Source organism: Rhipicephalus sanguineus, chromosome 3 (genome assembly GCF_013339695.2).
Source record: "Rhipicephalus sanguineus isolate Rsan-2018 chromosome 3, BIME_Rsan_1.4, whole genome shotgun sequence".
NCBI lineage: Eukaryota > Metazoa > Arthropoda > Arachnida > Ixodida > Ixodidae > Rhipicephalus > Rhipicephalus sanguineus.
In genome coordinates this window covers 125,972,344-125,987,357 of record NC_051178.1, presented here as the reverse complement: position 1 = coordinate 125,987,357, position 15,014 = coordinate 125,972,344, and the positions used below count along the sequence as shown (strand labels likewise).

General features: G+C 41.3%; 1 protein-coding gene across 1 annotated transcript in view; it reads right to left on the bottom strand.

The window, feature by feature from the left end:
* The window catches only part of LOC119387102 (protein unc-80 homolog), a gene marked incomplete in the record, with an annotated part of 85,565 nt that overhangs the window by 15,969 nt on the left and 54,582 nt on the right, over positions 1-15,014 (bottom strand). The window contains 15 exon segments of the mRNA XM_049413377.1: positions 640-871; positions 1,210-1,320; positions 2,445-2,602; positions 3,972-4,190; positions 5,394-5,459; positions 5,591-5,720; positions 6,099-6,283; positions 7,291-7,335; positions 7,553-7,699; positions 9,205-9,359; positions 9,770-9,866; positions 10,423-10,521; positions 10,608-10,676; positions 12,643-12,726; positions 13,779-13,963. Coding sequence (XP_049269334.1) covers positions 640-871; positions 1,210-1,320; positions 2,445-2,602; positions 3,972-4,190; positions 5,394-5,459; positions 5,591-5,720; positions 6,099-6,283; positions 7,291-7,335; positions 7,553-7,699; positions 9,205-9,359; positions 9,770-9,866; positions 10,423-10,521; positions 10,608-10,676; positions 12,643-12,726; positions 13,779-13,963 — 1,982 coding nt within the window.

Below are 15,014 nucleotides of genomic sequence, written 5' to 3'. Positions count from 1 at the left end.
GCACATCTGATCCTGCTTAACCTTTTTTTTTCATTGAATTCTTCGTTTTATGCCTTATTAGAATTTAAGGTTGTGAAGCAACCTTCCTAATGTACATGGGCATACTGTGACAGCTTATTCCCCAGTTCACAAGCACACTTTTTTAAAGAATGCTACCATTCCCACATTAAGGTTATGCATATGTGACATTGGCTCATTAATAAACGCAATTTGCAACCCTTCCTGGAGCAGCAATGTGGGCAGTATTTTGTCCACACAAATTTGGATAATGAAGACACCTTAAACAGTAGTTGTCATAATCAAGAAAGGGTGCTCACCAAAGTAGAAAGGAAACATGAAACGTTTCTGATGTTTTGAGGTCACTTCGGGCTCCCTGTACACAGTAAAGCACAAGGCTCTGGGTTCGGCTATGCATGTGACTGGCAAAATATGGGCGTTCGCCTAAGTGCGAATAATTATGACAATTTCCGACCCTTGCCTGATGAGCTCTTTATCAACCCTTTGGTTATGCTGGAACTGTAGTAATTCAAGAAGTCTTAAATTTAATGTCCTTGCATACACTCCAAATGCCAAATAGTCACCTACCCACTTGGCTTTGTCAAATGAGATTCACACAGAGCTCAAGCAGGTCCGACGTACCAAGTGGCACTTGACGTCCAGGAGCTCGGTAGCCTTGCTGGGTAAGTCGGGGATCTTTTTGCTCAGGTCGGCCAGGCGGGCTGAGCACTTGGTGAGGAACTCTGCCACCACTGATAGCAGTGTGTCCCGTGGTTGCCGGAACTCAAGTCGCAGAAGATCACTGTCCTCATCGTCCCGTTCATAGTGGATTCCAGCTGGCTTCCTTGACCCGTACAGTGTCTCGTTCACAAACCTGCCACACAACAAACACTTGTGTAACGATAACTAGACACTAATGTTATGTGAGTCTACATTTTTATGTTGGAAAAAGTACTACCTTAGAGAGTCCCGACATAAAACTTTCATTTCGCTTTCTTTTTTCTTCAGTCAGCACTGAAGAGCCCAAACTAAGCAAAGTGTCTGATTGTCATGCAAATTTGACTGTTCGTCTTAACTAGCCTATATTTACACAAACCACTGACTAAAGAAGTTTGTTTAAAAGTTTTAGTACAAACCTGACACATTTGAGCACTAATAGGTATGAGATTTGTTTTTTGTAGGCAACACGAGCGAGTTTCTGGCATTGCTTACCTTGATGGCAGGTCTTCCTCAACTTCGAAAGGAGGCGAACAAGCACCTCGTGAGGCATTCTTGATGCTAGAACCCCTCAGGTCAATCGCTTTTTGAGGTCCTGTGTAATTTCTGCACAGCAAGCCAATAGCAAAAACAACATTACATCAAAGAAGCTATCTACACATCATGAAGCACGTACTGCTACTACCATAAATAGAAACATTTTTCAGACCAATGTTTACTGTCAGCGTAATGTTATCATCACCATATAGCACCATCTATATGTAGACTTCTCAACAAAATTGTGCCTCACAAAGCAAGGCCTCTGAGACCTGCAACGTAGTTCGATATACCTACTTGAGTAGCTCCATCTGTAGTGGGTTACCTGAATTGTGGAAAATGGTGTGTCTTTCTCTGCAACTGAGCCAGCTCTTGACATAATGTTTCCAGAAGAGCAATCTAACACTGCTGATCAATTCAGTGTTTGCCTTTACTGTTCCTGTAATCTCAGATTCAAAACTGTACTCAGGTCTCTTAAAAGAGGAGAAAGATGATGATGGATACAGAAACTATCAATGTCAATGGTGTGCACTTCTGCAAGATTAGTGCTCGCTTATGCGGCCTGAACACTGACGTCAGACTTGCCAGCAAGCCTTTAAGGTGAGTCAAACTTATCATCCAGTGAATGAAGATGATAAATGATCATTCAAGTTTAATCAATCTTCCGTAAAGCACATCAAGTTGTACAAGTTAATAATGTCATACAGCCAACATCCATCATTTTGCAGGTAAGCTATACAGCACGTTTTGTCTCTAGGAATAGGCACGTCAGCTGTATGTTTTGAAGTGTCAATGTAATGCTACACTTTTCGTGGGTAAAATTTCTCACAGAGCACATTTTCTGCATACTTTTCACTTTAAAAGGACTCCAACTTGACTAAAGCTTCAACTTAAACCTCCATGCATTAGTGGTCCGCAGCATTCCACACTACCTAGCCACTGTTTGATCGATCTACTTTCTCCGACACATCCTACCAATTGGTACTTAAAATACTCAGTCGAACAGACCTTTCCCCAAGACAGTGTGCATTTTTTTCAACTGCTGCTTTGGTCTACGTTTTATAACCACCGATTTACATCAGAGTCTGCAGTCAGCTGAATTCATTTTGCCATCCTTGCTGCTTACCAACTCTTCCTCCAAATCTTGAGCTCACTATCACCAACATCTCATCACTGAAACATGTCCCACGAACCTGGTCAGAGCCTCACAATTGCTGATCAGGGTCTTCATGCAAACAGAAACATTGTGGATCATCTGCAGCTCAGCTCGTGGCCCTCCGGGAGTTTCCTTCTTGGTCGTCAAGGACTGCAGGTGCTGCAAGTAGAAAGGCAGCACCGCCTCCAAGATAGTCTGCAAGATACAAAGGAAAAAAGGTGACAGTGATAAGTACAGAGCTACAATGTTTGGTTCGCAGCACAAACAACACCTTGACAATAACCTACAACAGTCATAAACACATACAGAAGGAAGAAGAAAAAATTATGTGGAGGAAAATGAAAGCACAAACTATATTCCACACATATAAAATAATGTGACAGCCCAAACCAACTAACTTCTTTCTGCTCGCTTTACTGCTGATGTGCTTCTTCCACTCTGCCTTCGGTCGACAACTTAAGAAAGCTAGTTAGCCTAAAATGTTATATACTACATGCTGCAGTGCAAAACTAAAGCTAGTCACCCCTCAGTCATAGTTCCCTTACTAGACACTTGTAGTAGCATTGCCTACCAAGGGCATAGCCAAAAACTTTTTCAGTGGGTGGGAAGGGGGATTCAACCATACTTTATATATGTTCGTGTGTGTTTGTATGTGGGCGTGTATATATGCACATGCAAAATCGAAAATTTTTGGGGTGGGGGGTGGACCCCCCAACCGCCCCCCTCTGGCTACGCCCCTGTTGCCTACAAGTTTTCAATACATTGCAGTTGCATTGTATAGCCTCCCGTCTCCATCTTCTAGCTTGTGCGCAAGAATGCCAGACCATTGAATGCAAGATTTTCTTTCCCGAGAGGCACAAGAAGATACACTGATGTTTTTCTCAAATTAATTTATCTGATTGAGTGATGACGATTTTGCCAATTAACCCTTTCACTGCCAATCTAGAGTATACTCGTTTAGCCTCGCTAAATCACTCCCTGGCACACGCGAGACTACTCTTGTACAAGAAAATAATGCGGGTGTGTACCGTCATCTGTGGGGAGGACATATACACAAATATAACTTGTAGTAAAATTTCTGACAACAGATGGGATGCGTGTCTACAACTGCGTCGGTTCGCGTGTCCTTGGCAGCGTCTCAGCAGTGTAGCCATGGCAAGTCAGCGTGCCACGTGCGCGTGCAGTTTGACAAACGAAGTTGAGGACCTTTTGGTGAATTCGGATTGCGACGAAAGTGGGTAATTGTGGCTCTGCACTCATAATTGGTGGCTAATTATTCTATTAATTAGTTAATAACTTGTAACTTGCTTGTAATGAGTGCATTTCTTTTATTTGACAAGATAATGCTCAATAAAAATGTTTACATGTCCTGCAGAGTGTCCTACTGCATTGCTAGCACAAATGTCTCCATAAAATTAATTTAAAAAAAAATAAAATCCCGGCACGGAGTGCTGCGCAGTGCCGGAAAAACTCGGCAATGAAAGGGTTAACATGAGACAAATGCACACTCTTTTCATAAAGCTCTACCAAGCACAGTTTAAATGAGTCGTAAGAGGGCACTGACCAGCATCTGGTGGCCCCTGTGTGAGTCGGAAGCATATGACACGACTGTGACACTAAGCGAGATGGCATCCAGTATGGTCAAGGTGTCAGGGTCCATCTGGTAGCAAAAGTCAAGTGCCCTCAGTGGCTTCTCGGCATCTACAAGTTCCAGAATGTCCAGTGGGTCGACAATATACTGCGCAAGAGACTGCAGCAGCTGGAAGAAGGCTTTGGGCTGCATCTGTAGGATGTAGTGCAGAGCAGAGGCATCATTGTAATTTGCATTTTACAGAGCATTTTTACACGGTTTTTCACAGATGGACCATGAATCTGAGCTGCCACAGATAAAATTCGAATAGCAAGCTTTTTTGCACTGCTGTAATGTTACCACTAACACGGCCACACTTGTACTCCAAATACACTCAAGCCAAATATAAATAGCCTCTTCCAATGAAAAGCATTGCAATACATAGCTGATCTTATCTCAAACCGTGATCAGTAATTAAATTCTTTTCATGGAACAATGCATTATGATCAACCACACAATAAATAGGAATTCAATCACTCCGTTATTAACATGGCTCACTAGATATACATAAAGCAATATCCTAACAGCTTAACTTTCTTGCGACTAAGTGTCCCACACTTTGTAAAAATTATTGAAAATTTTTTGCACTCATCAAACGTCTATCAAAATTCATGCCTGAAAAAGATATGCAAAAAATTGTGAGCCATTCCACTCTTTGAAGGTGGATAACCAGAGAAGCTGTTCACATGAAACAGAGGCAACACAGAATTTTGAACAAAGGTGCAAACTCATTTAGTGTCTTGACCAGTGGTCATCGTGACAAAAGGTAGGCACACACATTTACTCTGTGCAATGCATTTATGGTGCGGTACACTTGCGGTGGATGCGAAGTCCGCATAGTCAAGTCAAATTGTTTATAGACATGACATGCATTGTCTTGTCTGGCTTGCCACACGTGCTTGGTGTATCATGCACTATTAGGTATATCATGGGTGTTTGCCCATGGTGGGCACTGTTGTCATTCTCATTGCTGTTCTCTTCGTCTTTCCTCATACGCACACACTGCTCTTCAAGAGTCCTAACTATACGCAGTTGTACCACAGCAACTGCACAAAGAATGTATTGTGCTAATAGTTCATGCTAGTTTGTGCTAGTTTTTATTGTGCTAATGTATTGTGCTAATAGCTGCTAGTTTCATTTATTTTACAGTGTTCCAACATGGGCGACTACCACCACCTCAGGGAGCTGGAGGAAACTAGCCACACACGTGGTCAAAACGCAGAGGTTTTTGATGACAAGCATGAAAAATATGCGGAGCCATAGCCATATAAAGCTTTTGCTGTATAAAACTATGCACGATTTCTTGTGAAATTTCTTATCTTGGGTTAGGTAGCCATGTTCTTTATATTTACTTGCCTTGTTTGCATCTCCGTAGTTGCTGTTGACATCAAGGTCGAGGAGGGGAGCCACGCTCCCAAACATCTGTAAATGCGAAGACACATCGAGGAGAAAACACTGAACTTGAAATTCTTGCACACATAAAAACATTCTTTCCCGACACGTGGCACCGGCAAAAGAACGTCGAGTGCGACTTATCAAAATAAGCAACACACCTGAAGTATAAACGGCTTTCTGTGCATGATGTAAAACTGTTTGCAGATAAACTCTACAGTTCTGCAGAGTAAGCCGTTTGTCTGGTGGTTGGAATAGATTTGCAGGATTGTTGGCATGATCAGGAGGTACCTGAAAGGCATCAATGCTACGATTATTCAGTGACGTGAAACTGTTATACAATGGTAATGACACGTATGCAGCTGTTAAAGAGAAATTAAACTACTATTGCACACGTGACCACAGGTTACTATGGGACATTTTCTGAACCTCCCATTATATACACATCGCTGGAAAGCATTGAAAGAAAGAAACAATGCAAATTACACGGTTCATCCTCCATGCATTTTGACAACAGGGTTGAAATAGTGTAACAATTCCATTCCAATTCCCTTTCCCATTAAGCTTTCTCAGTGGTTCAAGCGACCCTCTCACTGCATTAATCCCAGGATGGGCCGGTCATGAGAGTTGGATGACTGGAAAGGAGTGGAATTGAGTGAACGGTTTTACCCATTAGAGGCAAAGATGTTCCTGAACTGGTGCGCAGCGTTGATGTAAGTAGCCATGCAGAGACGAAGAATAGTGGCATCTTCAGGGTGTAGAACGAGGGCTCCATTCACAACGTTCAGGAACAAATGGATGTCAGATGAATGGGCAAAGAAACCAGCCATGGCTTCAAACATTCGAGCCATTAGCTGCAAGAACAAAACCGCAATGGTTTTTTCTGTATGTACATGAGATCATTGGGAGATCTGACATGCATGAGATCATGCGTGCGTGCCATGACTTGTGAGTAGTTACTGCTTTTACTACTACTTATGAAAGCAGTCATGGCAAATTCTTAATATTGTTAAGCCTAAAAGGCACTGTGTTAAGCCTCACAATTGTTAAGCCTAAAGGCATAAAGCCAAGGAGCCTGAGTTAACTAGGCTTGTGCGAATAGTAAATTTTAGGTTCGAAGCGAATTCGAAGCGAATAGTGATTTTGGTCGAATAATTTCGAATCGAATTCGAATAGTATATGTCACATATTATAAAGAAAAATGACCGTATTTGTCATGACCCAACCAACCGGCACAATGTTTTAAAATTGTAACAAGGCATGTGCAAATGTCATTCTTTTTGGTTCAAAGGAAGTGGCAGCAACCTTGAATAGTAGCGGGATTCGGCTTTCAGTAGAATGCAGGTGATAACCTGTAAAATATGTGACGTTTTAAAATTTACTATACTTGGACCATATAAGCTGGTATAACAAGCTTTTAAACTTAAAAAATGATGAATCGATGTGAGGGTAATCTGTTCATTTAACCTTGAAAGGAGGCTTCGCGGCAGTGCGAATTCTTCCTGGAAAGATGCATTCATGGCATAGCACTCCTCCACTGCAGTGAAACCACCTTTACAGGGGGGTTACATGCGGACTAATATACACCTATTCGTTCAATTCGAATACTTCGAAATTTCCAATAATTTAAATTCGAGTCGAAGCGAATTCGAATACTGTAATATTCGTTCGAATATTCGAAGAGCTCGAATATTCGCACAAGCCTAAAGTTAACAAAAAGCCATACCTGTCCGAAATAATTATAAGTATAGTGATAATAATCACACTGTTTGCCAAACTGCCAGACAGATTTAAAATGCCAGATATAAGTCGTGATATCAACTGCTACTCTACTAGGTAAATAATTCTCTGAGACACTTACTTTTACCCACACCATTTTATGCAGTGTATCCATCCCAAGAAGTTCCTGGAAAGAAATGCATGCAATATTAATGAAAAAATAGATTTGCATTATGTATGTGCCTGTTAAAGGGTTAATGTTAAGACCACAAAAGCAAAACAGTGCATAATTAGCACAGTCAAAGCTGTCGGATTACCCCATGGATACAAGCACCCCACAACATGCATTATCAGTCATCATGACTCAGATATTATAAATTATGATTGAGCATTTACTGACTCACTTTTCCAAACTTGCCGGTGTAAAGTTCAAAGTCAGCCTCGAGAGCTTTGCGGGGAAATGATGGTAGCTTGGTCAGCTCGTCATGCAGAAAAAGAACTCTGGGAGCGAGCTGGTGGCTGGTTCGTAGAATGGCTAAACTCATCAAGACCTGGTGCAGGGAAATGATGTACAATATTATTGACATGCAAAGAGCTCTTACTAAAAGCCTGGAGGAATAAAATAAAGCTGACAGAAAGCAGCCAATAAAATAATGTCAGAACTTCAGTACAGCAAACAATACTCTAATAAATATATGTACTGGCAGAACATATTCAGAATGGCTGCACACAAACTTATTCAAATTTGTCATACAGAAGCTGACAGAAGTGTCTTTGTTTTATTTTGTGTTTTTCTTAAATTTTGTATAAGACCTCAAAAAAATAAAATAAACTTTAAAAAGCTTTTCTTTTAAAACATGCTAAATACAAATTTAAAAACAGCAGTGCTTGTTTTAAAGTTTGTTCAAAAGTCTCATGTGCCTAGCTGTGTTGGTTTTTTGCTGTTATTAATCTTTTGTTTTTCTTTCTTATTTGACAATTTTTGTTACCCTTGTACTTGTCAATGAATTTTAGATGTACCGCTCTTGCCTTGGCTGCCAGAAGGCCACTGGCAGTACTGAATAAATAACTAAAATGCCACAATATTTGCAGCACATTTTAATACAGAAATGTGAATGCTAACAATCATTTGTTAGCATTCACATTGTCAGCATTTGTTAGCTGGCTCATGCCTAAATCACTTTTTATTGCGATAGCAATTATATGGACAGTCTCGGCTGATTTTTGCCGTCGCCGTCGTCGTCGCCGCCGTCATGCACCGTATATGTATAAGTATGTATATCTCCACATCCCCTCTCCCATTCCCCTCTCCGCATTCCCTCCCCCTCTCCACTTTCCCCTCCTTCCCCTCTCCACTTTCCCTCTCCCATCCCCTCTCCACTTTCCCTCTCGCCTTTCCCCTCTCCACTTTCCCTCTCCCCTCCCCCTGTCCACTCTTCCTCTGAAACGCGGGCTAGACATACCAAAATTCTCTCCTGCGCAACGCCGCGATGAGCACCAGCGCATGCCCGTCCCCTCCCCCTCTCTCTCCTCTCCTACGCTGCCCCCCTCTCGCATGCCTGCCGACTGCGTTCCCCGCTCGCCCTGTGAGAATTAACGGCCAGGCTACAGGGAAGATACAACGCGCGTAGCGTCCCTCTTCGCGTTCCACGACGCGAGGTCGGTAGCATGCCCAAAGAACGCCAACGGAACGCGATCGTGCAAGTGCTCCGGCTTCGCATCGCCTCATGCTCCCCTTTAGCGGGAAATGGTGTAATTTTCTTGCTATCGCATTCATTGCTTCGCCCTTGCGGCGAAACTGTGACTTTTTTCTATATGACCAAACTGATGGTTGTATCAATGAAGTTCACAATGGTCTGAATGAACACTCAAGAAAGCTCCATGCAATAAAAAAAAGTAGTATTGTAAAAGAAATGACACAGGCAATTAAAAGGACCAGTCATAACGAACATTGCTATTTCAGCCACAAACTTCTGGCGTCGTGACTGACGGTCAAAGGTTCAAAGAGAAACAAACATCAAGCAAAATATTTGTATTTTGCAAATGGTCACATTACCTTCCCAACTTCGATGAAATGCAGATAGAATGCCTGATGCTGCCCTGCTTCGAAAGCTTCATCAGGGTCCATTTTTGCCAATGTTAACTGAGGATACTGGGACCTCTTGAAGAAGTAGAAGTCACGAACAAATGCACTTGGATTGTGCATCTGATCTGCAAGGCAGAAGAAAAGCAAACAGTATAAAGAACAGCTGTGCTGTCAAAAAGGCAAAGCAGAGAAGCATATTTACTTGGAACAATATCCCTTCGCTTATGAAGAGTAGTGCTCTTGGTGTTGTGAAAGGGTAATTTACTACGATGGGAAACATCGTTTTCCTTTTCTTCTCTTTAGCGTTCCTTTAACAACAGACCATACTGTATTTGCTATGTTGTCCCTCACAACGAATTTCATGTCCTAATGTAGTCTCACAGACGAGACAGGCTACCATTGCTTTTAGTTGAACTGGATTTTTCGCTACAGAGTGCCACTGATGTACCAAACATAAGCTCGAATGCCGTAAATAAATAAGTCCCAAATAAAGCAATTAAATATAATAAGTCTGCTTGAATTGATGCACACATACTTGTCTTTGTGTCAACAAGGAAGTAGCAATTATGCTGGTTCTCTTCAATGCCAAAAAAATCGAGACTGTCTTGAAGAATATGAAGAAACTGGGTGTCCTAGAATAAAAAAAAAAATGAAATTAATGTCACGCAGGAGTAGAGTGCAGAGATTCTCATACAATGAGAACCACTAAACAACTGCCATGCAGATCTATATCATTGTAGAACAATTCTGGTGCTTGCAAAGTGCCATAGCTAATGAAACTATTGTGGCAGCTATGTACGACAGAGGTAGTTTTCCTTTCTTGCTTTTTTCTTTGTTTTGTCGAAGGTTCTTTCATTAATCCAAGCAATCTCTAAAAGACGCTATATCACTTCTCCTTTCCAAGTAGCACCTATAACAAAGAATTGCTTGACTAATCAGAAATGATCAGTGTCCACAAGAATGATTGATTGATTGATTGATTGATTGATTGATTGATTGATTGATTGATTGATTGATTGATTGATTGATTGATTGATTGATTGATTGATTGATTGATTGATTGGGTGAGTGACACATGCGGCCCAATTACAGATTAATTTGAGCACTCAAGATTTTTTACAAATAATAATAATATGTCTCATAATCTAGCAGTGTCTGCATGAGTGTACAATGTCACACGTTGGATACCTCATGAATTGGAAACTGTGATGGAATGCCACCTGCATCAGGACCGTGCACAATAATCTTCTTGGCACTTGGCACGTTTGCGGTGATCAGTAAGGTGGCCTGGAAGAAGGAACATGAGACCTCCGTTCTGGCGTACTAGGTAAAGTGGCATGAAGTAGCAGACATGTATGTAAAGGCCAACTCACATCACACTGCTCTTTTCTCAGCACTTGCTTGAGGTCTTTCAAGTAGAGTCCATGAACACTGGGAACAACCTTGAACACAATAATGACAGGTATCAACTGAGCGGACTAAAAAAAATTACACCGAGGTTCATTTCTGGCATATATTACCATGCATTAGGTGAAAGAAGATCTGTCTAATTGATAACCTGCTTTTATCACCCTTCCACAGTAAGCTACACAACTTAATAAATAGGTCAGTGCCACTTAAATTTCCCATAGCTGTTTATTTCCAGTTAGATAAATATGCAGTAAACCTAGCCTTCCTTCGCTCGAAGTCTTATAAATTAAGAGAAGTCAATTTTTTTCTCTTTAACAAATAAAAGAAAGAACAATTTATAAGATCAATCATTTTTCATGTGAAACAGCTTGCTGAAGCTTTCCTTCGTGTATGAATTACTTAGTACGAGAGCAGTGACAGTTGCACACTGTGGATGTGTAACAAGCAACATAGAAATTTATCTTTTAATTCACACTGCTAACCACAGTGTGAAATCTAACCACTTTTCCAGCACCATTATTAAATGCATTTAATCATTTACAGTGCCACGTTAAACTTAATGCAAACACATTTTGATATATTTTTCATTTATTATAATTTATTACCCTCAGGGCCTAACAGCATTACAGAGGCACCATGCATGATAAGAGTAGTAAAAAAAACGCCAGGCCTGCGCGGAAAGCGCAGCACAGTCACAGCAAAAGCTTGAAGAGCGGCATTTCTAGAGCCCGTTATAAACTCTCTTGTGGGTACTAATACAAGTACACTAGCAACTTACCCACTACGCCACAAATCATAATTTTTGTGAAGTTGGGAAGCACCCACTACGACATTACTCATCATTCTGCGGAGAAGCCAGGTACCATCTGTAAGGCATTATGTGGAGTTTCTTGATGCGACAGCTGATGACGATGAAGAATTATGACGGAGCCTTTTGTAATGGGTTGGAAGCTTTAAAGGACCCACTAGTTTCGTAATTCGCATTGTGTGACGCTAGGTCGTTATTTCCCTCTCCCACCACGCTCTATAACATACGCTAACGTGAGAAAGAGGCAGAGAGAGGGAATTAACTTTATTGAGACCCTGAGGAAATGGATCATGGGAGCCTTATGGGCTTCCTTGGTAAACAATACAAGTGCACTTGCGAGGAACCCACTACGCTATAAATAGTCATAATTTTTGTGAAGTAGGGAAGCAGCCACTATGCAATTTTTCGTCATTCTGCGGAGAACCGTGGTACCTGCCAAACACCTGTAAGGCATTATGTGCACTTTGTTGATGCTGTGGCTGATGACGAAGAATTATGGCAGAGCCCTTTGTAATGGGTTGGAAGCATTCAACAACCCACTCGTCGCGCCATTCGCATTGTGTGACGCCTGGTTAAAGAATTCGCGTTGTGTGATGCTCGGTTGTTATTTTACTCTTCTACCACGCTACATTACATATGTTAATGTGGTTCCTTCCCGACATGAAGCCTGTATACGGTCTTTTTGCAAAGCAGTTTCAAGCACCAGCATGGCTCTGAGGTAGAATACTTGGCTCCCACGCAGAGGGCCCAGGTTCGAACCTGGTTCCATCTTGGAAATTTTTTGTTATTTCATTTTTTTTTCTTATTTCGCACAATAGTGGTTACAGACACCGGCGGCGGCGGACAACTAGGGCACCAAAAACGGCCCTTGTTGTGATCTCATAACAGCTTTTGCTGTAAAAAAGTTACAGCAGCAAGCTCGCATGTAAGAGATGTTTCTGTATTAATTACACCTAAAACAGCATGTGTCCTGCAGTATGCATATGCATGTAGGCATGTGCACATATGTTCAAGAAAATCAGAGAATCTCTGTTGCATATTAAGGGCGGCTTGTGTAACAATAAAATTCTGCTTTCTCCGTCTACCATTTTTTGTGATGAATGGATCAATGAGTGTAACGCACTTGTGAATTTTGCCCCATGCAGCATTTATAGATCCCGATTATTGGCACATTCCAGCTCAACACTTACCAGCCAAAGAATTGAAATAGCATTGGCAATCAGCTCCGTTCCACCTTCCACGGGAGCTCGTATGTAAAACATAATGTAGCCAACCTGCAAATGAAACATGAGGTATCAGTGCTTTCGCAAGTGCTCAAGCTGCAAGTGGTCCAGTGAGAGTGGCTTTGTCGTTTACCCGGAGTTCGCGTTCCAGTCCCTTAACCAGCCTTCACAAACCTGTCTGTATGTCAAGCCTTTTTCACCAGAACAAGAAAGCACCTTCACTTGACTAAAGTAGCCACTGTCTCACTAAAACTTTTAGGCGTCCTGCAGTTTAGTTACTCATGAAGCCTATTTCAAACCAGTAGACTATGAAAGAGTGTGATTAAGGAATTTTAGCTAACGAATTTTTGAATGGCATTACCAAAAAGTAGCGAAAGTTTCAGCAGGTTGAGTCAGGCTTCCAAGTGAAAAATGGCAAAACTTCATAAGTTGTAGTGTAGACTCACATTTCTTTCAGTAGAGCATGTCTCATAGTAAAAAAACATTTTAAAGCACCTTGTAGTTCTGCTTTACCGATGTGCTCAACTGCACTATTGGCATTTTGTAATTTCGCCCACCGAAATTAAAGAAGCAAAGAAAACATATACCATCACTCGGCGTCATGAACAAGACAAAGCATTAACAGTAAAGAAAGTTGTTGCATCTCTGAAGTTTTCAAGGGATGCTTCATTGACAAATATCAAGTTTCCCCTGACAGGTTTTCAGCTTTCTGCACACTTCTCCTCCTTCTTCCATAGTGTAGGTTACAGTTAATCAAACTCTTTCTTTCCGATTAGCCTCCTAACCTTTTCTTCTATTATTCTATTTCTTTGCTCTAATAGGCAACAAAATAGCGAGCAAGACTGACCTGAAAGCTAATAGTAGAATTTAATCGTACAAAAGCTGGTGCAGAGAGAATGTTGCAGGTAGCACGAAGTTATTATCAAAGCCAACGGGGTACAGTTCAGAACTTCACACGCGTTATCAAAACTCAGTAATTCATCACAACTGGCAATATGATGACTGTTGTGTCTTGGATTTCAGTGCCAATGATTCCATCAACAAGCAGCTATCACCGTCTAGTTTTGAAACGTGAGTAATATTCACAACTAGTGCGAAGTTACCAGGTAGTTGTAGAGTGTGTGTGCTGCTTGCGTTGGTAGCCGAGGCACAAAGCGCAGCAGACGTCTTAGGATTTGGATCACAGAGTCTGGTTTCTCGCGGGTCAGCCTCTCCAAGAAGTGGCGCAGGAACAGTGCTGTATCTTCAACCAAGCAGTTCCATATCACCTTGTAGGCCACTTCGTACACTGCAAGAAACACACACGTACGAACCTGATGCCCCCATCCAGCAAGTGCACTTTTGCCCGTTAGAAGGTGTCGTAGCACATTTACCTAAAGCCAAACTTCCACGCTATAAATATGAATGCACAAGCAAAAATTCTGAAAATTGCGCAGCATCTAAAGCTTGATTTCGTTGATGGAATTTGACGTCTTGAAGCACCCCCTCAGCTGCGAGAGACAGCACAGGAAAAGGCTCTGGATCAACTTTGACCACTTGGATCATGCAGTGATCATGTACTAATGTAAAGTTAAGCATATGAGCTTCATTGCATCACATTCTTAGTTGAGCATACCACCACAGCCAAGAAATTATTCTTGAATTTCATGCACAGCAGCGAAATTCATGCGATGCAGTCAGCACTACGCACAAAGGAACGCTTCTAATTAAGTATAATACCAAATAAAGTCATATTATCTTGCATTTCAAGATTTTAGATTATTTAGGCTTACATTCGAGAAATATTAATGGCATCACAGCTTTGAGAAATTAGCAGTGTACTTATCACTCACTGATTACTGATGTTAGAGGCACCATTTTCAACCTGCGCTTAAACAGTCCAAATTCTGGAAAACCATAATTTCTGCACTGCTACTATCTAATTTATGTCTGCTTTGTGGGCAAAACTTCATTCTTATGTTTAGCACAGACTCGGATTACATAAATTAAAGTTTGTCACACAGTGCAAAAGCACCCTTTCAAGACACTGTAAGATGAGAAAGGGTACTACTATTTGAACAATTCCTTAATTTCTTTGCAAGATAAAGAAAAACATTTAGAAATCTTTAAAGTAGTTGTGTGGAACATGCCCTATTCAGACAACCTCTGGCATCAATATCACAAGGCATCCTTTAATTCCCTTAACAACAGTCTCTTCAAGTGAGAAAATAATGAATGCATGACTACAGACTCATCCAATTTGGCCATGAGCCTCGTAATAATATGAGGCATTAATATTTCATTCAAATACAGCTAGTGCTTAAATAGTTAACTTTCTTCCCTTGACATACCAGCTAAGT